Genomic DNA, 24,814 nt, shown 5'->3' on the forward strand with positions numbered 1-24,814 from the left:
ACTGTCCCAGGGCTGCTGGAACCCAGCGGGGACGTGTGCCTGCCCGAGCTGCCTGGGCGCCTAAGCCTTTGCCTGAATTTCTCCTTTTCCCATGGAAGTGGTTGGGGACTGAGGATGTGGCTTCGCGGCGGCCTGGGAGGCTGGGCTGAGGAGGACACAGGTCCCGGAAGGCCCAGGCTGGTCTCTAGAGAGCGGGACTGGCCTCTGCCCACTGCCCGGCTTTAGGGAGGAGGCCCAGAGGCCGGGGAGACAGAAGCAGACGGGGGCCCTGCAGGCCTCGCTGCGCCCTGACCCGTTCCTCGCCTCTTTAGCCGACCTCCCAGGAAGGCAGGAGCTGGGCTCCATGGCCTCTCCCGGCCCTGCCAGCCCCGTGCGGGCCTCCCTGCCTTGCAGTTGCGCCTGGTGCAATCCCGCCATCCGACCGCGTTCCTCCTCCTAGGCCCGGAGCCTCCTCGCGCTGTCGGCGGCGGCCCCCTCTGACCCCAGGGTCTTCTTCTAGAGTCCTGATTGCTGAGGCTGAGCCGGAGCGCCGGGTCTTCCCGCCCCTTCACCTTCACCTTTCAGTCTTAATGTCTCCCCTACACCCCCTCGCCACGTGGCTTTGGGCGAGGTCCCTGCCCTATTTTTAGGCAGAAATTGGCAAAAAGAGTGGGCTGGGAGGTGGTTTCTGTCCCCGCCAACGCCTCCTCTTCTGCTGCTCCCTCCACCGGGACCGGTGATGGGGAAGGTGGGGGGGAATGACGTTCAGGTCGGAGCGGGCCCCCCCACGGAGCCCAGGCCTGCCCCGCCCCAGCCTCGGGGAACTGGTGTGGACCGTACCCCGCGGACCCCTCCGAGTCAGGCCCCGATTCAGCCCTCGGCCCCCCGGGACGGTCCTTCCAGCCCCAGACGAGCGCGGCGCCTGCACACAATAGGCGCCCACTAAATGCTTGTTGATGGAGGTGGCGAGTACCCGAAACCAGCGGAACCTGGAGATGGGATCCGAGACATCCGGGAAGGGTGTGGGGATCTGGTGCCAAGCTGGGGTCCCCCCTCGCCTCCCCAGGGTCTGCCTGGGTCCGAACCCGGGCTCAGGCCCCGCGCAGCTCGGAGCCTCCAGCCCGGAGCGAGTCCCTGGGCCGGGGATGCGCACAGCCGGGGAGGGCGCGCCCGACTTGACCCCAAAGCTATCAGTTGGTGGGGGGTCCCCGGGGAATTAGAAGCTGTCTCCTCCCGGGGATCTCCAAGGGGCACCCCTGCCTCTGCCCCCTGCCCCGCTTTCCCGCCGCGCCCCTCCCCGGCCCCGCCCCCCGGCCGCGCCCCACCCCCTGCAGTCCCCGCACGGCGGCTGCCCGAGCCACGTGCGCCCGCGCCCGGCAGGCGTTCAGGGAAGCGCGGCCACGCCTGGGCCGGCCACCATTTCCCGGGCGCCGCGGCGGCGCCGACTCGCGGGCAGCGGCCCCTCCGTGCGCCCAGCCTGGCCCCCGAACGCCGGGAGCATGAGCGCGGGCTCGGAGCGCGGGGCGGCGGCGGCCCCCGGGGGGTTGCCCGCGCCCTGCGCCTCGAAGGTGGAACTAGCGGCTCAGCTGCCGGCACCTGCTGGACCGCGACCCGCTCACCAAGTCCGACCCCAGCGTGGCGTTGCTGCAGCAGGCGCAGGGCCAGTGGGTGCAGGTAGGGCCGGGGCGCGGGAGGCCGAGAGGCCACCGGGCCGGGGCGGGCGCCGAGCTGGGGATGCGGAGACCGGAGCGGGCGCGCTGAGGCCAGCGGGGCGCAAGGCGGGGGGCCCCGCAGCTGGGGCTCAGCTCGGGGTCCGGGTTGGGGGTTACCTAGTCTGGGGGGGTGTCCAGAGCGGTGGGGAGGGGTTGGGCTGGAGGAGGCGGCGGCGAGCGGGGTTCGGAGGAGAGGGGGGTGCCCCGCAGCGAGGGGCGCGGCCCAGGATTTGGGGAGGGGGCCCTGGGCCAGCGTGAAGCGTCCAGGCGTGGGCAGGGGGCTCGACCTGAGAGGCGCAGAGGAGATTGAGGGGTGAGGGGCGCCGGCCGACGAGGGGCGGAGGCTGGACTGGGGTCGGGTCCTCACCACGGGGCGGGAGCAGGCCCGAGGGAGCGCGCGCTGCGGGGCGGACCTCCAGGCGTCCGGGGCTCCCGCTCCAACGTGGGTCTCAGGCGACCCCGGTGTGTCCGCGGTTGGGGTCGGAAGGGGCACGGGACCGGCGCCAGATGGGCGCTTCCTCGGTCACCATCTCGCGTGAAACGCGTGGCTTCACCTCGAAAGGGTGAGAAACGCGGGGCGCGAAGCCGCGGCGGGTGGAGGAGCTGGAGCTCGAACCCCAGTCCACGCGGCGCGCCAGCGCTTTTCTCGGGCGCAGGGGTCTCTCCAGACTCCAGAGCGCGGGCCCGGGCGGGGTGGGCAGGGGGACCCCAGCGGCTGCTCGGGCGGTGGAGGGGACGTGTCGCGAGGTCCTGGGTCGCTGTCACCGGTGGCGTCTCCGGTCATCGGCCTTGAGGGTGAAGGGCCTGCCCCGCCCCCACCGCCTGTCCCCGCGGCTCTGGCTCCCCCGGGAGGCCCCGTGCCCGCCCCTCAGAGCCTAAGCTGAACGGGTGGCCCATGCTTGCCCTTGGTTTGAGGTGCAGGATTTTTCGGGATTCTGAGATGAGTAGACCACGGGCCCAGCTGGGTCTTGTCGTTAGGGGGCATTTTGACCAGGGAACTGCGCCGGATGTGAGAGGCTGGTGAACCCATGGTACCCCAGCCAGGAGGGAGGGCTCCCCTATACCTTAGGCCCCCTCCCCACTCAGCTGATGCTGGGCAGCGTCCTGCACTTTAGGGTTGCCCAGCCCAGGGTGTGAATCTGATCTCGCCCCCGACTCAGCATGTCATTCTCATCCTCTCTGAGCCTCAGTTTCCCCATCTGTGATCTGAGGGTGGAGCAGACAGTGGTGGGTGTGAGCTGAGAAGCTGCGGCCCACAGCTGGCCAGGGGTGACCCCCAGGGTGGCCCTCGGGAGTACAGTTCCATGGACAGAGAGCAGGCAGGAGGAGGTCTTCCAAGGGTGTGAGTCCTCCTGGGGTGTGTGGGTGTGGGTAAGCGGCAGAGGGGAGACAGGGCTGGAGCCTGGGGTGGAAGCCCCTCGATGGGGTCAGCTCACAGGGTGCACCTGCAGGTGGGCAGAACCGAGGTGGTCCGGAGCAGCCTGCATCCCGTGTTCTCCAAAGTCTTCACCGTGGACTACTATTTCGAGGAGGTGCAGAGGCTGCGCTTTGAGGTATACGACACACATGGGCCCAGCGGCTTCAGCTGTCAGGAGGACGACTTCCTGGGGGGCATGGAGTGCACCCTGGGGCAGGTGGGTGCCCCGTCCCCTCAGAGGGAGGAGGGTGGTTGGTGTGGGGGCCACAGCCGATTCAAGGCTGATGTACCAGCACCGCCAGGACCCTGCTGGGGTGGCCAGCCTGGCTCCGCCCCTCCACAGCTTCTCCTGAACGGTCCTTATTACATTAATATATACATGTAATTTTGAACTGGGCAACGCATTCGTATGTTTTAAAGCCTGAAGGTATAAAAGGCTGTGGAGTGCCTCCCTCCTGCCCCATCCAGCTGCTGTCAGGTCCTTGGACACTGTCCAGAGAGAGATTCTCACAGGAGCAAACAAGCCTATCACTTTTCCTCTTTTTTCTTCCTTTTCTTTTTTTTTTTTTTTTTTTTTTTTGAGATGGAGTCTCGCTCTGTTGCCCAGGCTAGAGTGCAGTGGCCGGATCTCAGCTCACTGCAAGCTCCACCTCCTGGGTTCATGCAATTCTCCTGCCTCAGCCTCCCGAGTAGCTGGAATTACAGGCGCCCGCCACCATGCCCGGCTAATTTTTGTATTTTTAGTAGAGATGGGGTTTCACCGTGTTTATCAGGCTGGTCTTGAAATCCTGACCTCGTGATCCGCCCGCCTTGTCCTCCTAAAGTGCTGGAATTACAGGCGTGAGCCACGGCGCCCAGCCCACTTTTCCTCTTTTTTCAAAAAAACACAAATTATGTTTCCTGTTCTGCATCTTGTGTTTTCACTTCCATGACATGCAGCAGTTGCTCCATATCAGCACCTCAAAGTCTCCTGGTGGCCGGCCGTGGTGGTTCACACCTGTGATCCCAGCACTGTGGGAGACCGAGGCAGGCGGATCACCTGCGGTCAGGAGTTCGAAATCAGCCTAGCCAACATGTTGAAACCTCATCTCTACAAAAAGTACAATAATTAGCCGGGTGTGGTGGCGCACGCCTGTAATCCCAGCTACTCTGGAGGCTGAGGCAGGAGAATCAGTTGAACCCGGGAGGCAGAGGTTGCAGTGAGTGGAGATCGTGCCACTGCACTCCAGCCTGAGTGACAGATTGAGACTCTGTCTCAAAAAAAAAAAAAGAAAAGAAAAGAAAAGAAAAAAAAAGTCTCCTTGTGAGCAGCAGGTCCTATGGTGGCCACTGCCCTTGGTGATGCCCTCTGGGTTACGGCCTCCACAGCCAGCCCAAAAGTGGCTTCTGCAAGTCATCACCAGAGTATCTGTTGATGTGCGGGGCATTGCTGGACACTGCGCTAAACACTTCCCGTGCTGCACGTTGAATCCTCACACCTTGCCGAGACTGGTGTGGCTCACACCTGCAATCCCAGCACTTTGGGAGGCCGAGGACGAGGTCAGGAGTTCAAGGCCAACCTGGCCAACATGGCAGAACCCCATCTTTACTAAAAACACAAAAGAAATTAGCCGGGTGTGGTGGTGCGCACCTGTACTCCCAGCTACTTGGGAGGTTGAGGCAGGAGAATCGCTTGAACCTGGGAGGCAGAGGTTGTGGGGGTGAGATCGCACCACTGCACAACAGCCCAAGCAACAGTGTGAGACTTCGTCTCAAAAAAAAAAAAATTTTTTTTACGACAAAATGCATAAATCTTAAGGGTTGAGACTGACAAGTTTAGGTGACTGTACACACCTGACCATCACCCATCACACAGAACATCCCATCACCCATCATACAGAACATCCTGTCACCCATCACACGGAACATCCTTATCACCTGCTCACACAGAACATCCCATCACCCATCACACGGAACATCCCATCACCCAGAACATCCCGTCACACGGAACATCCCATCACACAGAACATCCCGTCACCTGTCACATGGAACATCCTTATCACCTGCTCACACGGAACACCCCATCACCCATCACACGGAACACCCGTCATACGGAACATCCCATCACACGGAACATCCCGTCACACGGAACATCACGTCACACAGAACATCCCATCACCCATCACACGGAACACCCATCACATGGAACACCCCATCACCCGTCACATGGAACACCTCATCACCCGTCACACGGAACATCCCGTCACCCATCACATGGAACATCCTGTCATCTGTCACATGGAACATCCATATCACCTGCTCACACAGAACACCCCATCACCCATGACACGGAACACCTGTCACACGGAACATCCCGTCACATGGAACATCCCATCACCTGTCACATGCAACATCCCAACACCCATCACACTGATCATCCCGTCACCTGTCACACGGAACATCCTTATCACCTGTTCACACGGAAATCCCGTCACCCGTCACCCGCAACATCCCGTCATCCATCACATGGAACATCTCACCCATCACACGAAACATCCCGTCACTGGTTACACAGAACCTCCCGTCACCCATCACACGGAACATCCATTCACATGGAACATCCCATCACCCGTCACACGGAACATCCCGTCACCTGTCACATGGAACATCCCATCACCTGTCATATGGAACACCCATCACATGGAACATCCCATCACACGGAACATCCCATCACACTGAACATCCCATCACACGGAATATCCCATCACCCGGAATATCCCATCACCCATCACACGGAACATCCCATCACATAGAACATCCTGTCACATGGAACATCCCATCACCCGTCACATGGAACATCCTTATCTCTTGTTCACACGGAACATCCCGTCACACGGAACATTCCATCACCCGTCACATGGAACATCCCGTCACCCGTCACACAGAACATTTCACCCATCACATGGAACATTCCATCACCCCCAGCTCCCTCTGCCCCTTTGCCGCTAGCTCCCCGCCTGGTTCGTCTGTTCTGGAATTCCACGTCCATGAATCACAGTGCGTGTTCTCCCTGCTGTGGGATTCTTTTACCCAACATAATGTCTGCGTGACTCATCCCACTGCAGCCTCAGTCGGAGCTGGCCCGCCATCGATCCTGTTGTCCTCCCCATTTTTTAGATAAGGAAACCGGGAGTTAGGGAGAGCACAGACAGAAGAGGATGGCATGGACACAAAAGTATGGACACGCTTTTTTTTGAGTCGGGGTCTCACTCTGTCGCCCAGGCTGGAGTGCAGTGGCACAATCATGGCTCACTGCAGCCTCAACATCCTGGGCTCAAGCAATCCTCTCACCTCAGCCTCCTGAGTAGCTAGGACTACGGGTGTACGCCACCAAACCTGGCTAAGTTCTGCATTTTGTTTCTTTTTTTTTTTGAGACAGAGTCTCGCTCTGTCGCCCAGGCTGGAGTGCTGTGGCCGGATCTCAGCTCACTGCAAGCTCCGCCTCCCGGGTTCACGCCATTCTCCTGCCTCAGCCTCCCCAGTAGCTGGGACTACAGGCGCCGCCACCTCGCCTGGCTAATATTTTTTGTATTTTTAGTAGAGACGGGGTTTCACCGTATTAACCAGGATGGTCTCGAGCTCCTGACCTCGTGATCCGCCCGTCTCGGCCTCCCAAAGTGCTGGGATTACAGGCGTGAGCCACCATGCCCGGCCAATTCTGCATTTTTTAAAGAGACATGGGTCTCACCATGTTGCCCCAGCTAGTCTTGAACTCTGGGGCTCACCGATCCACCCACCCTGGGCTCCCAAAATGTTGGGATTATAGACATGAGCCACTGTGTCTGGCCTGGACACCTTTCTATGCACACACAGGTGCACTCGTGTATCATAATCCATACAGGACATCCTACGCCTGTCCACATAAGCACACGCACAGGGCCCGTGTGGACACCTGCGTGTAGATATGAATGTGTGTGTGAGCACGTGTGCTGTGTATATGTGCAAACTTCAAGCAATGAGGAGGGCCCCTGTGGGCTTCTGCTGACCTGCAGGGCACCATGGTCAAGGGAGAAGCTCCTGGCACCCAGTCCCTGTGCTGTGGCTTGAGCCTGACCTGACCTCTGACGCCTGACTTCTGCCTCAGCTGTTTCCTCATGTGATTGAAGTAAACAGTAACTCAGCCCAGAGCCAGGCGCATGGGAGGTGCTTATTAAACGCTGTTAGCACAAACCAGCGATCTCACTCTTCCTGGTAGGGGAGTCTGTGATGTTAGCCTAAGCCCGTTTCCCTTCTAAGGACCTGCTCTGCCAGAAAGGGGAGGCCACTCCTTCTTTTCTGCGCACTCCCTGGAAGCAAACCAGGCCGGCAGGCGAGTCCCAGGTGTGAGGCAGACGCCCTGGCTCTGGAACCCTAGAGGGAAACCTTTAAATCGGGGAATCTTGGGGGCCCTGGCCCGAGGCTCCCCCTCCCAGCACCCAGGACCCCTTCTTTGCACCCCTAAGAGAGCCTTCCCACCCCTTAGCCTGATTTGACTTCCCCAGCCCCGACCTGGGATCTGTTTTCTCTTCTGTGTGGAAAGTGCCACATGCTCTGAAGCTGCTGGCCGGGCTGGCCCTGGTGGGGGTGGAAGGACTGCCCCTCTCTGCTTTGTATTCAACCCACCTCACTGGGACCCCCAGCATCTGCCAGGCAGTAGCAGGTGTGAGGGGCAGGTGAGAAGCGCACACCTGCTACCTAGTGGGTCACTCGATGGTTGCTGAGAACACCATCGAGTTCTCATCGAGTTGTGAGGAGATTGCGGTCCCCGCTTGCCGGGGTCATCACTGTCTCCTTTAGGACACGGAGCCTGGGAGGGCCGTGTGCCCCGCCCCCGCCCTGCTCCCCACTGAGGAGATGATGTGGCTGCAGGGGCCTGGGCCTGTCATCCGCCACCCACCCCAGTTAGGGGCTCAGAGCCGATGGGGCGGACGGCCAGCAGGGCCTGGTGAGGAGGAGGAGGCCCCGGCTGTGTGAGGAGGCGCCAGGGTCTAAGCCCCAGTCCACCTTGGACAATCAACTCTGCTCCTCAGCGCCTTCTCAGAGGAGTGAGCGGTGGGGTCCCGGGCCGGCACCTCACTCACACCCTTTCTGCCACCTGGGGCCACGTGGGCATGCTGGGCTGAGGGTCCGGGGCCGTTTGACCTGCCTCGCCTCTGCCTCTGCCGGTTCTCACCTGGGCCTGGAGAAGGTCAGGGCAGATGTGCTTACCTGTGGAGGGCTCCCACCACACCTGTGCAGGTGCACGCCGGCTAGGCTGTGAGCTGCTACCTGGCTTCCACCTGAGCCTGTTTTCTCACCTGGTAAATAGGTGGGATGACCTCTGCCTCCTCCGGGCGACTGCTGGCCCCGTGAGGTGGTGAATGTGCAGGGGTGGCCACACACAGGGATGGCAGGTGCTTGAGAGCAGCAGCAAAGGGGGCGCCGGGCCCTGGGCAGTGAAGCCCATGGTGGGGGGCGGGGAGACAGGACAGGCCTGAGAGTCCGGGTGAGGGCACTGTGGGGTCCCCAGGGTGAGGAGCCGTCCCTGCCTGCCCCTCCCTGCCTGATGCTTCTGACTTACAGATTGTGGCTCAGAAGAAAGTGACCCGCCCGCTGCTGCTCAAGTTTGGCAGGAACGCCGGCAAGTCCACCATCACGGTGAGGCCCGGGTGCACCTGCTGCAGCCTACAGGCCCTGCTGCTGTGGCTCCGAGGGGTGTTCCGAGTGGAAGATGGGCAGCGTGCGGTCCAGGGAGGGTCTGCAGGAGCCGGCAGCTGCACAGCCCTGGGGGCACCCAGACGCCTCCTCTCAGGCCCGGCTGGGTGGGGTCGGCTGGCCTGGGGCCTCGGGTCCCCCACGGTGGGGTCAGGCCCCGCCTGGCCAAGCCTGGAGCCCTGGCGTACCCCTGCCAGGTGATCGCTGAGGACATCTCGGGGAACAACGGCTACGTAGAGCTCTCCTTCCGGGCCAGGAAGCTGGATGACAAGGTGAGGGCGGGTGCCGGGCGTGCCTGGCTCAGGCTAAGGTCTGGGAACCAGTTCGAAAACCCGGTCCCTGCCCAGCGCTGACCTCGCGTGGCCGTGTCCTGTATGAGATGTGTGTGCAGCGTGCGGAGTGTGCGTGGGGTGGGGCTGGGCGTGCTGCTGTCACGGTCACCATCGTCACTGTCACCGCCATTAGCTCTCCCGCCCCTCCTGGCAGCCGGGCTGGGACCAGGGCACTCCCCACTGTGATGACCACTCATGACCCTGCTCAGTGATGGGGAAAGAGGCCCAGCACCCCCAGGCCACCGTCCTGAAAGGGGAGGAGCTGGAGCAGCTCAGAACAGGGTCCCACCCTGCTGTGTAGGGTGTCTCCTTGGAGGGGAGTCGTGCGCTGTGGTCAGATCCCGGGGGTGGGAGGGAGAGAGGAGATGCTCTCCGCGCAGACTTGCTGCCTCGTTTTGTGCCTGAGGAATTAGCAGCTGGTGGCGTGAAGTGAGCCCTGGGAATGACAAAGCCAGCTCCTATCCAAAGCCCGATCTCACAGTGCCTGGCCCAGCAGCCCTTGTGCCTCTCCCCAGGACCTCTTCAGCAAGTCCGACCCCTTCCTGGAGCTCTACCGGGTCAACGACGACCAGGGCTTGCAGCTGGTGTACAGGACGGAGGTGAGCGGCCGGGGATGGGAACGCAGGGAGGGGAAGGGGCTGTCCCCAGCCCTCCTGCATCTCTGGCCACACGGGAGGAGCTCCCAGCCTCCAACAGGGAGCCGCTGGCCCAGGGCCTTCGCGGCGGTGTCTGTAGCCAGAATCCAACAGGCTTGTTTAGTTGTGACTGTGATTATTTTTAGGCCTCCCTTCCACTTCTGCAGGTGAAATGGGATTTCAGCAACTGCAGTGAGAGAGCGCTTTCTTTTGAGAGAAATTAACTTGAGTGAAAATGAATCTGTTTAAGGAGAGCAGTGCAGGTGGCTCAGAGATGGCAGAAGTTACGAAGGTGGAGGCACAGGGCTCGGAAATGTGGCTCCCGGGTCCCCACACGGCTTCGTGCGGGGAGGGGGTGCCAGCCCCAGCTCAGGGCCCCGGCGCTGTCTGGGGTGACGCAGGGGCAGGGCCAGCGGTGCCCGCCTCACACTACTCTTCCACCCAGGTCTCTGTCCGCCCCAAGGATCCCAGGGCCCTGGGCCTCCCCTGAGCCAGCCCCTCCCGGCCCACAGGTGGTGAAGAACAACCTGAACCCCGTATGGGAGCCCTTCAAAGTCTCGCTGAGCTCCCTCTGCAGCTGCGAGGAGACAAGGCCTCTGAAGGTGGGGGACGGGACAGACCAAGGGGGCAATGAGTGGGTGGCCTGGATGTGGGCCGGGGATGGAGACACCCGGGCTCAGGGGTGGAAGGGTCCTGGGGCCCCCAAGGGGCAGTGCTGAGGGGGACTGGGCTCCCCAGTGCCTGGTCTGGGATTACGACTCTCGAGGAAAACACGACTTCATCGGAGAATTTACTACCACCTTCGCGGAGATGCAGAAGGTCTTCAGGGAGGGGCAGGTGAGTGGGAGGGGCCTCTGGGGAGGGGCAGGTGAGCGGGGGCACATCTGGGCTGCGCCTATGTTGGCCCCACCACAGAGGCTGTGAAACCCTGTCCCACTGTCCTGACGGGGTTGTGGGGAGCGGTGACAATGACTTGTTATAACCAGAGAAGGCTGGGATGGTGGACTCTGGTGCTGGTTCCCGAGGGGTCATAGCAGGGGTGGCCCCCATCAGGTTCAGCTGGAAATTTTCAGGCACCATCCAGGGCTGGGCCGGCCCTCATGGGGCTTGTGTCTGTGAAACCGTCTAGGGGCAGAGCTGGGCACGGGGGTGGTGGGAGGTGGGGTCAAGGGGTGCCCTCCCCTGTGTCTGCCTGCCCAGCCCGCAGCAGCCAGATGACGGTGCAGTGGGGAGGCCACCCCGGGCCCTGCTTCCTGCCCCCCTGCCTAGGCCTCAGTGTCCTTGGGCTTAATGACAGGGCCATGCCGGGTGGGGGGTCCAACTCCCATCCCTCTTCATTCGTGTCTGACCCACGCTGCCCCTTCCGGCTGCCCTGCAGCAGCCCTGCCCTTCCCCACCAAAGGGGGATCGCCGTCGCTCCTGAGGACGGTCTTGGGTGGGGTCTCCCTGGTGGGTGTTCAGAGCTTCCACTCTGGGGGGGCCTCTGCTTGTTCCTGCCCCAGGCCCAGTGGGACTGTGTGAATCCCAAATACAAGCAGAAGAGACGCAGTTACAAGAACTCGGGGGCGGTCATCCTGGCTGACCTGAAGGTGAGAAGCGGCCATGCCCGAAGCCTCCGGCCCACAGGAGGGGCTTCCGCTGCCCCTCTGATTGCCCCTTGGATGGAGCCTCGACCAGAGGCCTGGGGAGGGGCAGGTTGGGGAGAGAGGACGCGGGAGAGGAGAGGAGGGAGAGGGACTGGGCTGCCTGGGGGAGGGAGGCCTGGATCCCAGCTGGCACCGGCCTCGGCGTCTTTGGTGGGGGTGGGTGCCAACACCGCTGGCCTCGGTGTCCCTGGCCGAGGTGGCCACCGACACTGCTGGCCGGAAGTTCCACAGGGTTTACTCCTTCCTGGACTATATCATGGGCGGCTGCCAGATCCACTTCACCGTGAGTCCGTGGCCCTGCCCGTCCCCGCCCCCACCTGTCCCCCGCCCGTCCCCCACCCCCGCCTCCGCCCCCACTCCCACCCCCACCCCCACCCCCGCCCACCACCCTGAGAAGGAACCAGGCCAGATACCTGGAGTCCCCCAGCTCCTGAGGGTCCCCAGCCTGGGGGGTGAAAGGGCACTGGCGGTTCTTGTCAGCCAATGTCTCCATGTGCGGCTCCTGGGGGTCCCCCCTTTTGTGCAGTCGAGGAAACAGGCTAGGGGTTCAGGAAGCAGCCCCAGTCCCCCTTGGGAAGTGACATCACCAGGCTCACGCCTGTAATCCCAGCACTTTGGGAGGCTGAGACGGGCGGATCACGAGGTCAGGAGATCGAGACCATCCTGGCTAACCCGGTGAAACCCCGTCTCTACTAAAAATACAAAAAAAAAACTAGCCGGGCAAGGTGGCGGGCGCCTGTAGTCCCAGCTACTCGGGAGGCTGAGGCGGGAGAATGGCGTAAACCCGGGAGGCGGAGCTTGCAGTGAGCTGAGATCCGGCCACTGCACTCCAGCCTGGGCGACAGAGCAAGACTCCGTCTCAAAAAAAAAAAAAAAAAAAAAAAAAAAAAAACAGACAAAACGTGGAGGAGGAGAAGCCGGAGTGAGCGTTTGGGTGAACCAGCCACAGGTTCTACGTGTCATCCAAGGAGCCCGGCACAACCCGTGTCACCCCCGTGTCACCCTCATGTCACCCACAGATACACGGCCCCCTCTGTCACCCCCGTGTCACCCACAGATACATGGCCCCCTGTGTCACCCCCGTGTCACCCCGTGTCACCCTTGTGTCATTTGCAGATGCACTGGTTCATGTTATTGTTGAACGAGCCCCAGAGTGGCTTTGGGAGAAGCCAGCATGTGGGAAACGTGGAGAGACCCAACCCAGGCTCGGTTCTGTCAGGCCCTGCCGGGGAGGGTGATAGAGGGGTTGGGTGGCTGGTAACAAGGATGGGCGGGGACCCCACAAGGCCAGGGTGATCCCGGTGGCGTGTCCTCCCGGGGATCCAGGGAGCCTAGGGGTTGGCAGGTTTTGAGGAGACCCCTCCTGGCCCTGTGTAGCAGGTGAGGTAGCTCCAGCAGCAGCCCCCGAGCCCCACCCACGCATGCAGCCCCTGACCCTGAGTCCTGGCCGCTCTGGGTGTGGTTTCTCTACCTGTCAGGAGCGGGTTCGGGGAGCCCCGGCCCATCACAGCTCCCGGCTCCCGGCCCGCTGCAGGTGGCCATTGACTTCACCGCCTCCAATGGAGACCCGCGGAACAGCTGCTCCCTGCATTACATCAACCCTTACCAGCCCAATGAGTACCTGAAGGCACTGGTGTCCGTGGGCGAGATCTGCCAGGACTATGACAGGTGCGTGCGGCCAGCTTCCCCTCACCCCCTGGGCTCCAGGTCAGCTATGACAGGTGTGCCCCGCTGCCTTCCCCTCATCCCCCTGGGCTCCAGGTCAGGCCTGGGGGCCCCATGAGGTGGGCACTGTGACTTTGTCAGACTGCGAGGGGCCGGGTGTGGTGGCTCACGCCTGTAATCCCAGCACTTTGGGTGGCGGAGGCGGGTCAGTCACCTTAGGTCAGGAGTTTGAGACCAGCCTGGCCAACATGGTGAAACCCTGTCTCTACTGAAAATACAAAAATGAGCTGGGCATGGTGGCAGGCACCTGTAATCCCAGCTACTCAGGAGGCTGAGGCAGGAGAATCGCTGGAACCCGGGAGGCGGAGGTTGCAGTGAGCTGAGATCATGCCTTTACACTCCAGCTTGGGTGACAGAGCGAAACTCCGTCACAAAAAAAAAAAGAAAGAAAAAGAAGATTCTGTGAGGAAGGGTTGAGCAGCCCTACTGGAGGCTGCCACACAGACTGCACGTGGTCCTGGGGGGACGTCTGTGTCCTGCTTTGCCAGAGGAGCAAACTGAGGTCACAGAGGCATGGGGCTCACCCGTGGATACTCTACCAGGGAGGGCCTGGCATAAAACTCTGTGCTCTGAGCTTCTCACCACAACACAGACCCCTGGCCTGAGGCTTGAGAGGATGCCCTGAGCTCCCTGCCCCACAGACCCCTCTGTCTGGTTTGATGAGGGCCATAGTGGGTGCCTTGGCCCCACAGGACCCCTCCCGGGGTCTGGGAGCCCCCTGAGGAGGCGTCTGCAGGGAGACAGCGTGTGCACAGGCATGGAGTTGGGAGGCAGCCTCACCGGCGGCAGGACCGTGCCCGCCCTGCACACTGGCCTGTGCCTCTGCCGCCCCGGGCCTCAGTTCCCCGCCTGTGGCAGGTGCTTGCTGCTGTGGTCCCAGGCCTGGGCCCGTGTGGCCCTGGTCTCCTCTGGCAGGTGCTTGCTGCCGTGGTCCCAGGCCTGGGCCCGTGTGGCCCTGGTCTCCTCTGGCAGGTGCTTGCTGCCGTGGTCCCAGGCCTGGGCCCGTGTGGCCCTGGTCTCCTCTGGCAGGTGCTTGCTGCCGTGGTCCCAGGCCTGGGCCCGTGTGGCCCTGGTCTCCTCTGGCAGGTGCTTGCTGCCGTGGTCCCAGGCCTGGGCCCGTGTGGCCCTGGTCTCCTCTGGCAGGTGCTTGCTGCCGTGGTCCCAGGCCTGGGCCCGTGTGGCCCTGGTCTCCTCTGGCAGGTGCTTGCTGCCGTGGTCCCAGGCCTGGGCCCGTGTGGCCCTGGTCTCCTCTGGCAGGTGCTTGCTGCCGTGGTCCCAGGCCTGGGCCCGTGTGGCCCTGGTCTCCTCTGGCAGGTGCTTGCTGCCGTGGTCCCAGGCCTGGGCCCGCCCTTGTCTTTTGGGTGCTAGTCGTGTTTCCTCAGAAGCGGCCCCTGCTGCAGCCAGGAGAGGTCAGGGCCCCCGGTGACCGCCTGCCTCTCTTACAGCGACAAGAGGTTTTCCGCTTTGGGGTTTGGAGCCCGGATCCCGCCCAAGTATGAGGTAGGAGAACCCAGAGCCCGGGACCTCCGAGTTGTGCCCTTCCCATGCCCTCCCAGGCAGAGGGCGGCCTGGCCCGGGGAGCCCTGGCTGCCTGCTGGGAACTGGCAACTGTAGGATGGGATTGGGGCGCGAAGCGGGAACTCCAGGCTTCCAGCCAGAGAGGCTGGCCTTTAACCTCCTAGGACTTGTTAGCTTGAGGGGTGTCTGGAGGCCAGCTCCATGTTCTTTCAGGAGACAGGGAAGGACATTAGTCTGGAATCCTCTAATGCACATAACAATTCAACTGGCTTCGGCCAGGCACAGTGGCTCACACCTGTAATCCCAGCACTTTGGGAGGCCAAGACGGGCAGATCACCTGAGGTCAGGAGTTCCAGACCAGCCTGGCCAACATGGTGAAACCCCGTCTCTACTAAAAATACAAAAATGAGCTGGGCGTAGTGGCGCACGCTTATAATCCCAGCTACTTGGGAGGCTGAGGCAAGAGAATTGCTTGAGCCCAGGAGGCAGAGGTTGCTGTGAGCCGAGATTGCGCCATTGCACTCCAGCCTGGCCTATAGAGCGAGACTCTGCTCAAAAAACAAAAGAAAGAAACAAAACAAAAAAATTCAACTGGCTTCAACAGAAACCATGGTGTGTGGGGATTGACTGGCTAATGTAAGCATCAGGCACTGCTGAAGCCAGGGGGTCTGCCTCCCCCTCTGTCTCATGACTTTGCAGAACATGGCCACCCACGGGTTCGGCTTCCCCTAGAAAGTCGAAGCCTACCTCTCTCAGTGGGGGGGGACATGGGGGCTGGGGGGGAGCAGCTGACGGAGAGATGTGGGGCCAGTGGGGGGGGGTTGCAATGAGCAGCTGACCGAACCCTGTTGCTCCCACCCAGGTGTCCCATGACTTTGCCATCAATTTCAACCCTGAGGATGATGAGTGTGAAGGTAGGAGCTCGAGGCAGGCCTGGGGAGGGGGTGCAAGGGGGCTGGGCTCACCCCCTGCCCCCCACAGGCATCCAGGGCGTGGTGGAGGCCTACCAGAACTGTCTGCCCAGGGTCCAGCTCTACGGCCCCACCAACGTGGCGCCCATCATCTCCAAGGTGGCACGCGTGGCGGCGGCCGAGGAACGCACTGGGGAAGCCTCTGTAGGTGCCCGGGGGGCGTGGTGCATGCGTGGTGTGGGGTCGGCTATGTGTGCACCAGCGCCTGGACATTAGGGAGGCAGCCAGGCAGAGGGAACAGCCAGCACAGAGGCCCCAAGGCAGAACAACTCAGGAGGGTGGGGGCCCAGCTGGTTGACTACGTCTGCATCAAAGCTGCAGGTGTCTCGGGCACAGGGCTGTCCATCGCCTCACAGGGTCACGGCTACAGCTCCAGCAAGGCTGCCCCCTCCTCTTCCTCTGGGCACCGCAGGGCCGCACACGTCTACTGTTTGGCTGTACGTGCATTGTCATTTTGTTTACGTGTGTCTTTACTTTGCATGAATGATATGGTGCCGAGAACTGCGCTGGGCTCTACTCTGCCACTGTGTTCTGTGGCCCTGTATGTGTTGCTGGGGCCACAACCAGCCTGTTGCTTTTTTTTTCTTCTTCTTCTTTTTTTTGGAGACAGAGTGTCGCTCTGTCACCCAGGCTGGAGTGCAATGGTGCGATCTCGGTTCACTGCAACCTCCGCCTCCTGGGTTTAAACGATTCTCCTGCCTCAGCCTCCCGAGTAGCTGGGATTACAGCTGCCCGCCATCACGCCCGGCTAATTTTTGTATTTTTAGTAGAGACGGAGTTTCACCGTGTTGCCCAGACTGGTCTCAAACTTCTGACCCCCGAGTGATCCACCCGCCTCGGCCTCCCAAAGTGCTGGGATTACAGGCGTGAGCCACCGCACCCAGCCTGAAATAATTTTAAACTCACCAAAAAGTTACAAGAGTGCTGAGGTCCTGCGGCCCGCGAGACCACCAGCTGCTCACATGTTGCACCTTCTGCTTCGTGTCTGTGTAGTTCCTGTATGTTTTCTTTTTCAATTTTTCAATTTTTTTTTTCTTTTCTTTTTTTTTGACGGAGTCTTGCTGTGTCGCCCAGGCTGGAGTGCGGTGGTGCGATCTCGGCTCACTGCAAGCTCCGCCTCCCAGATTCACACCATTCTCCTGCCTCAGCCTCCCGAGCCCGGCTAATTTTGTTTTTGTATTGTTAGTAGAGACGGGGTTTCACCGTGTTAGCCAGGATGGTCTTGATCTCCTGACCTTGTGATCCGCCCGCCTCGGCCTCCCAAAGTGCTGGGATTACAGGCTTGAGCCACCGCGCCTGGCCTACCTCTTAATATTTCAATGTATATTTCCTAAGAGCAAAGATATTCTTTTATATAACCATAGCACAAATACAGATTTCAGGAAATTGAATTTAGATACAATACTTTTATCTAATACGTAGACTATATTCCAATTTCATTAATTGGCACAATCGTAACTTTCAAAGCAGTATTATTCCTGGCACGGGACCCAGCCTGGAGTCGGGATTTGTTCAGCTGTCACGTTCCTGTGTTGTCTGGAAGCAAGTCTGAGACAGTTTCATCTGTAAATATCAGTATCAGCCGCTAATAAAGATAAGCTCTCTTTTTAAGCTGCCACGACACCTGACTGTGCCTAAACCGCCACTCCTGGCGTTGCACGTCTGTCTGGTGTTTGTGTTTCCATGACATGGTTTTCTGTGGTTAGAACTGGGTTGAAACCAGGACTCAAACGTGATCGGCTGAGCCCTCGGTCCCTCTCCTGGACACAAAGCCCCGGCCCTCGCAGGGCCCCTCAGTGTGTTTTGGGGCCTGGTGCTCACACAGTTGGCAGCGGGGGTTGGGACATCATCTGGGGTTGGGAGGGGGTGGGGGACTTTCTGAGGATGGGCTGTTTATCTGAAGGCTGAGAGCCAGGCTGGGCACAGCCATGGGTGCTTGTAGGCCTGGACTGGAGACCGCCTTGCAAACAGGTAATTCTTCCCACAGGTGTGGGGCTCAGAGGGGAGATGGGGAGGGCACAAAAGGAGAGCCTCACGGAGAAAGTGACTCTGAGCAGGGTCCTGGGGCCCCTGTTCGTTTCCAGGACACATCTGCCCTCAGTGGGACGGGCTCAGTCAAGGCCAGCCTTAGGAAGGCTGCTGTGGGCTCCCACTCTGCTGGGGACAGGGCCGTTCCAGCCCCCCGGGGCAGCTGCTCAGGCCAGCCCTCCTTCTCTTTACGTTTCCCACTGTCCACAGTTTGGGCAAGATTATTGAGTGGGTTTTTTTTTTTTAAACAATGGAAATGAATTTTATTTTAAGTTCCATTTTTTTTCTTTTTCTTTTTCTTTTTTTTGAGACAGTCTCACTCTGTTGCCAGGCTGGGGTGCAGTGGTGCAGTCTCAGCTCACCGCAACCTCCGCCTCCCAGGTTCGAGCAATTCTCCTGCCTCAGCCTCCCAAGTAGCTGGGATTACAGGCGCTCACTACCACGCCTGGTTAATTTTTGTAATTTTAGTAGAGATGGGGATTTCGCCATGTTGGCCAGGCTGGTCTCAAACTCCTGACCTCAGGTGATCCACTCAACTCAGCCTCCCAAAGTGCTGGGATTACAGGCGTGAGCCACCGCGCCCGGCCTCTACTCTGTCTCGTGCAGCACAGTGGACACCCTGGAGAGACTGGAGCAGGTGTATGGGCTCCAGGTCTGGCTCCTGGGATCGCAGGTTTCTCCTCTGGCCTCAGACCTCCCATCCGGGCACTGTGACCTCATCAGTAAAACGTGGACTTCGTAGACCCGCTCCAGGGCCCTCCTGGAGATTTCCTGAGCTGGGGCACAGAAGGCCCAGAACCGAGTGCCCACCACGGAGGGGCTTCTGACCCACTGTTGTTCGTGATGTTTGTGACGCAGGCACCGCGCTCCGAAGGCGGTTCTAGGAAACTGACGCATGGAGGCGCTCTGGGCTGTCTGGGGGCCTGTGGGTTGCGGGGCGCGCGTGGGTCACGGCAGGTGTGGTGCTGCTGACGCCTTCCCTGTGCCCCCAGCAATACTACATCCTGCTGATCCTGACGGACGGTGTGGTGACCGACATGGCCGACACGCGGGAGGCCATTGTGCGTGCCTCACGCCTGCCCATGTCCATCATCATCGTGGGCGTGGGCAATGCTGACTTCACCGACATGCAGGTCCTGGACGGCGACGACGGCGTCCTGCGCTCCCCACGGGGTGAGCCCGCGCTCCGGGACATCGTACAGTTTGTGCCCTTCCGGGAGCTCAAAAATGTGAGTGTCCTGGAGGGGCTCAGTCAAGGCCGACTCCCGGGGGTCCCTGTTCGTGCCACTGCCCAAGACCCCCCAGGCCAGGTTCAGGCCAGTGGACGTGGCAGGTCCCATCTTGGGTCTCGGGGGTCCCGGGCTGTTCCCTCCGAAATCGACAGCAGTATCTGAAGCCGGGACTTTGAGCACCTGAACCACCCCCCGGCCCCTATTATGAAACGTCAAATCTACACAAAAGCAGAGAGAACAGCACGGGGGGCTCCTGGGGTCCCCACGCAGTTTCCCCCATCGCTGCCAACCTCTGCGACCCAGTGAGACGCACAGCACACACGCGAGGTTCTGCCTGGTGAGACACGCACAGCACACACGCGAGGTTCTGCTCAGTGAGACACACACAGCACACACATGAGGTTCTCTCCGGTGAGACTGTATGTCACACACACAAGGTTCTCCCTGGTGAGGACACGGCACAGCACAACGCACAGCACACACGCGAGGTTCTGCCTGGTGAGACACGCACAGCACACACGCGAGGTTCTGCTCAGTGAGACACACACAGCACACACATGAGGTTCTCTCCGGTGAGACACGCACAGCACACACGCGAGGTTCTGCTCAGTGAGACACGCACAGCACACACGCGAGGTTCTGCCCAGTGAGACACGCACAGCACACACGCGAGGTTCTCCCCGGTGAGACACGCACAGCACACACGCGAGGTTCTCCCCGGTGAGACACGCACAGCACACACGCGAGGTTCTGCCCGGTGAGACACGCACAGCACACACGCGAGGTTCTGCCCGGTGAGACACGCACAGCACACACGCGAGGTTCTGCCCGGTGAGACACGCACAGCACACACGCGAGGTTCTCCCCGGTGAGACACGCACAGCACACACGCGAGGTTCTGCCCGGTGAGACACGCACAGCACAACGAGGTCGCGAGGTTCTGCCCGGTGAGACACGCACAGCACACACGCGAGGTTCTGCCCGGTGAGACACGCACAGCACACACGCGAGGTTCTCCCCGGTGAGACATGTATGTCACACACGCAAGACACACACAGCACACGTGAGGTTCTGCCCGGTGAGACACACACAGCACACACATGAGGTTCTGCCCAGTGAGACACGCACAGCACACACGTGAGGTTCTGCCCGGTGAGACACATATGTCACACACGTGGGGCCCTACAGCAAGACATGCACACAACACAGACGTGAAGTTCTACACAGCAAGACATCAGACATGCGTGAAGACAGACACATGACATTCTACGCAGTGAAACATGCATGTTACAGACACATGAAGCTCTGCAGTGAGACACGTCTTACAGACACTCTCGGGCTTTGCTGGGGAAGTGTGGGTGGGGCCTGGACTGGAGGTGGCCTCGCCTGCCACGTCAGCACTTTTCGTGTCCATGCTTGGGGGGCTGGAATGACCCACGTGCAGCCTCGTGTTGCCAGCATCCTCAGCAAGGCTTGCCTGGCCCCAGGTGAGCCTCTGGTGGGGGTTGGTAGTCACCACTGATTCTGGAGGATGTAACCCAGGTGCAGGGACGGACGATCTCCATCTCGAAGGTCCCAGATGTAACTGAGCTGTCCTGCCCTCCAGGCATCCCCTACAGCGCTAGCCAAGTGTGTGCTGGCCGAGGTCCCGAAGCAGGTGGTGGAGTACTACAGCCACAGAGGCCTGCCCCCGAGAGGCCTGGGCGTCCCTGCCGGAGAGGCCAGCCCAGGCTGCACCCCGTGAAGACGTGGAGGGCGTGGGGAGGGGCAGTGAGCAGTGGGTCTGTAGAGCCTCAGTCTCCAGCACCCTTGGGGTCTCTTAAGCTCCCTCCGACCTCCTAGAAGCCTCCAGTCCCCACCAGGCCCCACTCCCAGTCCTCCTGGGATCCTGCTGGCTTGGGCCCGGGTCTGGGGCCCCCGAGGCCGAAGGGTGATAAAATACAGGCCTCCATGCCTGGCCCTGCCTGAGCCAGGTGGCTGGAGGGAGAGCGTGAAGGACTTGGAGGGGCCTGGGAGCTCATCCAGGGAAGACCCTGCCCCGACAAGAAGGGGCACGGACTGGGGGCTCTGCTTTGCATCTAATCTTTGTGGGAGAGGGCCAGCAAGGCATCACCCCAGCCCCCGAGAAAGCCCGGGGTGCCCAGACACCCTGTCCCCACAGTTAGCCTCCTTCTGTCCCTGCTTGTGCCCCCACCCCCACCCACCTTGTGTTTTTTGCCGTCCAGCCTCTGCACCCAGGTCCATGGGGTCTGCAGGGTCTGCCTGGCCTGTGGGTTCTGCCAGGGGGGCGTCAGGAGTAATAAAGTGTCACCCTACCCTTGTAGTTCTCTTGTGCCTTCAGTCCCTCCCCCAACCCCCCAGAGGGCTGGGCCCGGCCCCCGGAGTGCCCACATCTGAGGCAAGGGCTCTCCCAGACCCAGTGCACCAGGACCCTCCCTGGACTGAATGGGTCCAGGGAGGGATGCAGGGAGCGGGGAACCACACCATGGCTGCCTCCACCCCTGAAGGAGTTCCGTTGGGCTTCCTGGGACTCCCCAGGCCTGAAACCCACTCGGTGAGGACTGTGGACATGAGGCAGGGGTGCCAGGAGCCTCCCACATGACCTGCACCTCAGGGACCTGGGCTGGGGGCACTGAGTGAGGCCTCCGTGAGATGCTTATGGAGCCAGGACATCTCCCACCTGCTGGAACCTCCTCGCTCTGAATTTGAGTTTTCCCCTGAATTATCCTGTCAGAGAAAAACAAATTGTCCCAATCCTGAATCCAGGCCCACCCATCCCCCTGTGTATCCATCCACCCACCCATCTGTCCACCCATCCGTCCACCGTCCATCCCTCCATCCATCCCTCCATCCTCTCTGGGGCCTATTTTTAGCTCTTGGTTCAGCATGGATATCACCATGGTAACCTGGCCAGTCTGTGAATTTCGGAAGGATCAACGTTGGTCTCTTTGGGGATGGAGAGGACCAGAGATCACGCCTCCATCCACATCTGAAGGCTTCGGGCCCTGAGCGGGTCGGGGGGGGCTTGGGCTGGGCAGAGGGTGAGTGTTGGTGCCCTGTGCCACCTGCGTGTGGTTTTTGTGCCGGAAAGTGTCAGTTTCTGGGCTGAGTGAAAGCTGAGGGGTGTTGGTCAGTTGAGATCCTAGCAGGAAGCAGATGGTGCCAAGGAGTTACCTCAGAACAGGGTTGGGGCAGCCCCAGTGGGGCCCCAGGGAGCTGCCCTTGGACAGGGATGGGCGGGTCACTTGGTGAGCTGGTGCCCTGAAGAGAGCGTCCCTTCCCAGAGCCGTTGCCTTACGGGGATGTGGCCACTCCCAGACCCCTATGGAGCAGGCAGGGAGCGGCCGTGAGCACCCCAGGCCCCTCCTCTCACCCTCTCTTCTCCTGCTGTCCTCCCATGGCGGAAGGCGGCAGCCCCGGGGTCAGGCCAGTGGGCAGGCTGGGCCACCCTGGTCTCCGTGTTGCTGGGTGTCTGGGGTGTGTGTGAGACTATCAAGGGGCAGCAGGGACAGGATGGCATCTGCCAGCTCAGCTCTGAGGATGTGACTTCCACCGGCAACCCCAGCCTGAGAAAGCAGCCAGCGTTGCTCAGAGACACATGTAATAACCAAATAATATGACTGCTCCGCTTAACCCCATCAGGGTGAACACAGGACCCAGGACTGGCCGGTCAGGGGCTGCTGTCTCCTGGCCATAGTGTTTGCTCCAGGGATGGACGTGCCCCAAGCTGGCCCGTGACACTCAGTCCTGGGACCCCTTGCTTGCTTCTTGGCTTGAGGAGCTGTGGACAGTGACTGTTCAGCGGGGTCACGTGGGCAGGGCCTGCCTGGGAAGGACACTACCCGGAGAGCTGGTGGCAGGCACGTGCTCAGGCCTGCTCCTGAGCCGAAAGTTCCCATCGAGGAGCTGTGAGCTCCTTTCTAATTAGCTCTGGCAGGTTTCTGTCACTCACCACCCAAGGATCCTGCCCCAAAAGGATGACAGATACTCCTTTTTCACAGACAAGAAAATCGGGCCTCAGCACAGCCAGGTGCCCTGCCCAAGGTCACACAGCCAGTCAGGAGCAGAGGCGCCAGCTTTGTGCAGCTGGTGTGCAGACACACCCAGAGCAGCATATATACACCTGTGCGCGCACACACACCCATGCATCACACACCCATGCGTCCACGCATGCACACCATGCATCACACACACGCCCATGCGTCCACGCACGCACACCATGCATCACACACACCATGCATCCACGCACACATACCCATGCATCCATGCACGCACACCATGCATCACACACGCACCCATGCATCTACGCACGCACCATGCATCCACGCACGCACCATGCATCACACACGTGCACACATGCACCCATGCATCACACATGCACCCATGCATCACACACACGCGCACGCACCCATGCATCCACACACATGCATCACATACGCATCCATGCATCACACATGTGCACACACGCACCCATGCATCACACGCACCCATACATCCATGCATGCACACCGTGCATCCACGCACACATACCCATGCATCCACACATGCACCATGCATCACACAAGTGCACACACGCACCCATGCATCACACATGCACCCATGCATCACACGCACGCACCATGCATCACACACGTGCACACACGCACCCATGCATCACACACGCACCCATGCTTCACACACGCACCATGCATCACACACGCGCACACACGCACCCATGCATCACACACGCGCACCATGCATCACACATGCACCCATGCATCACACATGCACGCATGCACTGATGCATCACACACGCGCACCCATGCATCCACGCACGCACACACACATGCATCACATACGCACTCATGCATCACACGTGTACACACATACCCATGCATCACACACGCACACCATGCATCCATGCACACATACCCATGCATCCACGCACGCACACCATGCATCACACACGCACCCATGCATCCACGCATGCACCATGCATCACACAAGTGCACACACGCACCCATGCATCACACACGTGCACCATGCATCACAAACGTGCACATACACACCCATGCATCACACACGTACCCATGCATCACACACGTGCAGCACACACGCACCCATGCATCACACACACACCCATGCATCACACACACCCGCACACGCACCCATGCATCACACACACGCACCCATGCATCCACGCATGCACACACATGCATTACATACGCACCCATGCATCACACGCACACACGCACCCATGCATCATGCACGCACACCATGCATCACACACGCACCCATGCATCACACACGCGCACCATGCGTCCATGCACACACACACGCACCCATGCATCCACGCATGCACATGCACGCCCGTGCATCCACGCACACACACGCGCACACATGCCTAAAACATCCACATGCACATGTGCTTAGGCGGGACCTGCAGGCCCCAGGCTGAGTCCTAGGAACAGAGACCCTTGCTCTGCAGTTCCTGTAGGTCCACCTCTTACGGCATCTTCCTCCCTGGGGTGTGACATCCAGCTCTGAAACCCAGAGGGGCCCCCAGGACAGGGCAGTCAGGGGTTCTGCTGGCCGGTGTGGAGACCCCCAGATGAGACCAATGGGTTCCCTGAGTCTTCAGCCCCTCCTGACCTCGAGTTAGAGCCTGACCCTTGCTGAGAATAGCCTGGGTATGACCTGCCTGGATGTGGACTTATTTCCCAAATAAGAACCAGAAAAGGTGTTGCTGACAGGACGCCACAGCGAGGCCACCACGGGACCCAGTCCAGGGACTGCCTGCAGCCATGGTGGAAGGGCTCCTCCTCGGGGGTGGATTTGAGATTTGGAAGCAGCCTGGAGCTGCCTGCCTCAGCCAAGCTGGACGCCAGCTCCCACTGTGTGACCCCCCAGTCTCAGTGAGTCAGAACC

The 24,814-nt window shown here is 60.7% G+C and overlaps 1 protein-coding gene across 1 annotated transcript; it reads left to right on the plus strand.

Moving 5' to 3' along the window:
* The first annotated feature begins 1,381 nt into the window (after positions 1 to 1,381).
* On the plus strand, positions 1,382 to 21,230 carry CPNE7 (copine 7). Its single transcript, XM_030925042.1, is given in 16 exon segments — positions 1,382 to 1,556; positions 1,558 to 1,653; positions 3,143 to 3,325; positions 8,689 to 8,763; positions 9,018 to 9,092; positions 9,668 to 9,751; positions 10,300 to 10,389; positions 10,526 to 10,624; positions 11,290 to 11,376; positions 11,657 to 11,716; positions 12,968 to 13,101; positions 14,604 to 14,658; positions 15,539 to 15,590; positions 15,658 to 15,791; positions 18,668 to 18,904; positions 20,514 to 21,230. Coding segments are annotated over 16 exon segments (1,677 nt in total). The 5' UTR covers positions 1,382 to 1,478; the 3' UTR covers positions 20,652 to 21,230.
* Positions 21,231 to 24,814: the final 3,584 nt, after the last annotated feature.

Source organism: Rhinopithecus roxellana, chromosome 20, assembly GCF_007565055.1.
Source record: "Rhinopithecus roxellana isolate Shanxi Qingling chromosome 20, ASM756505v1, whole genome shotgun sequence".
NCBI classification, from domain to species: domain Eukaryota; kingdom Metazoa; phylum Chordata; class Mammalia; order Primates; family Cercopithecidae; genus Rhinopithecus; species Rhinopithecus roxellana.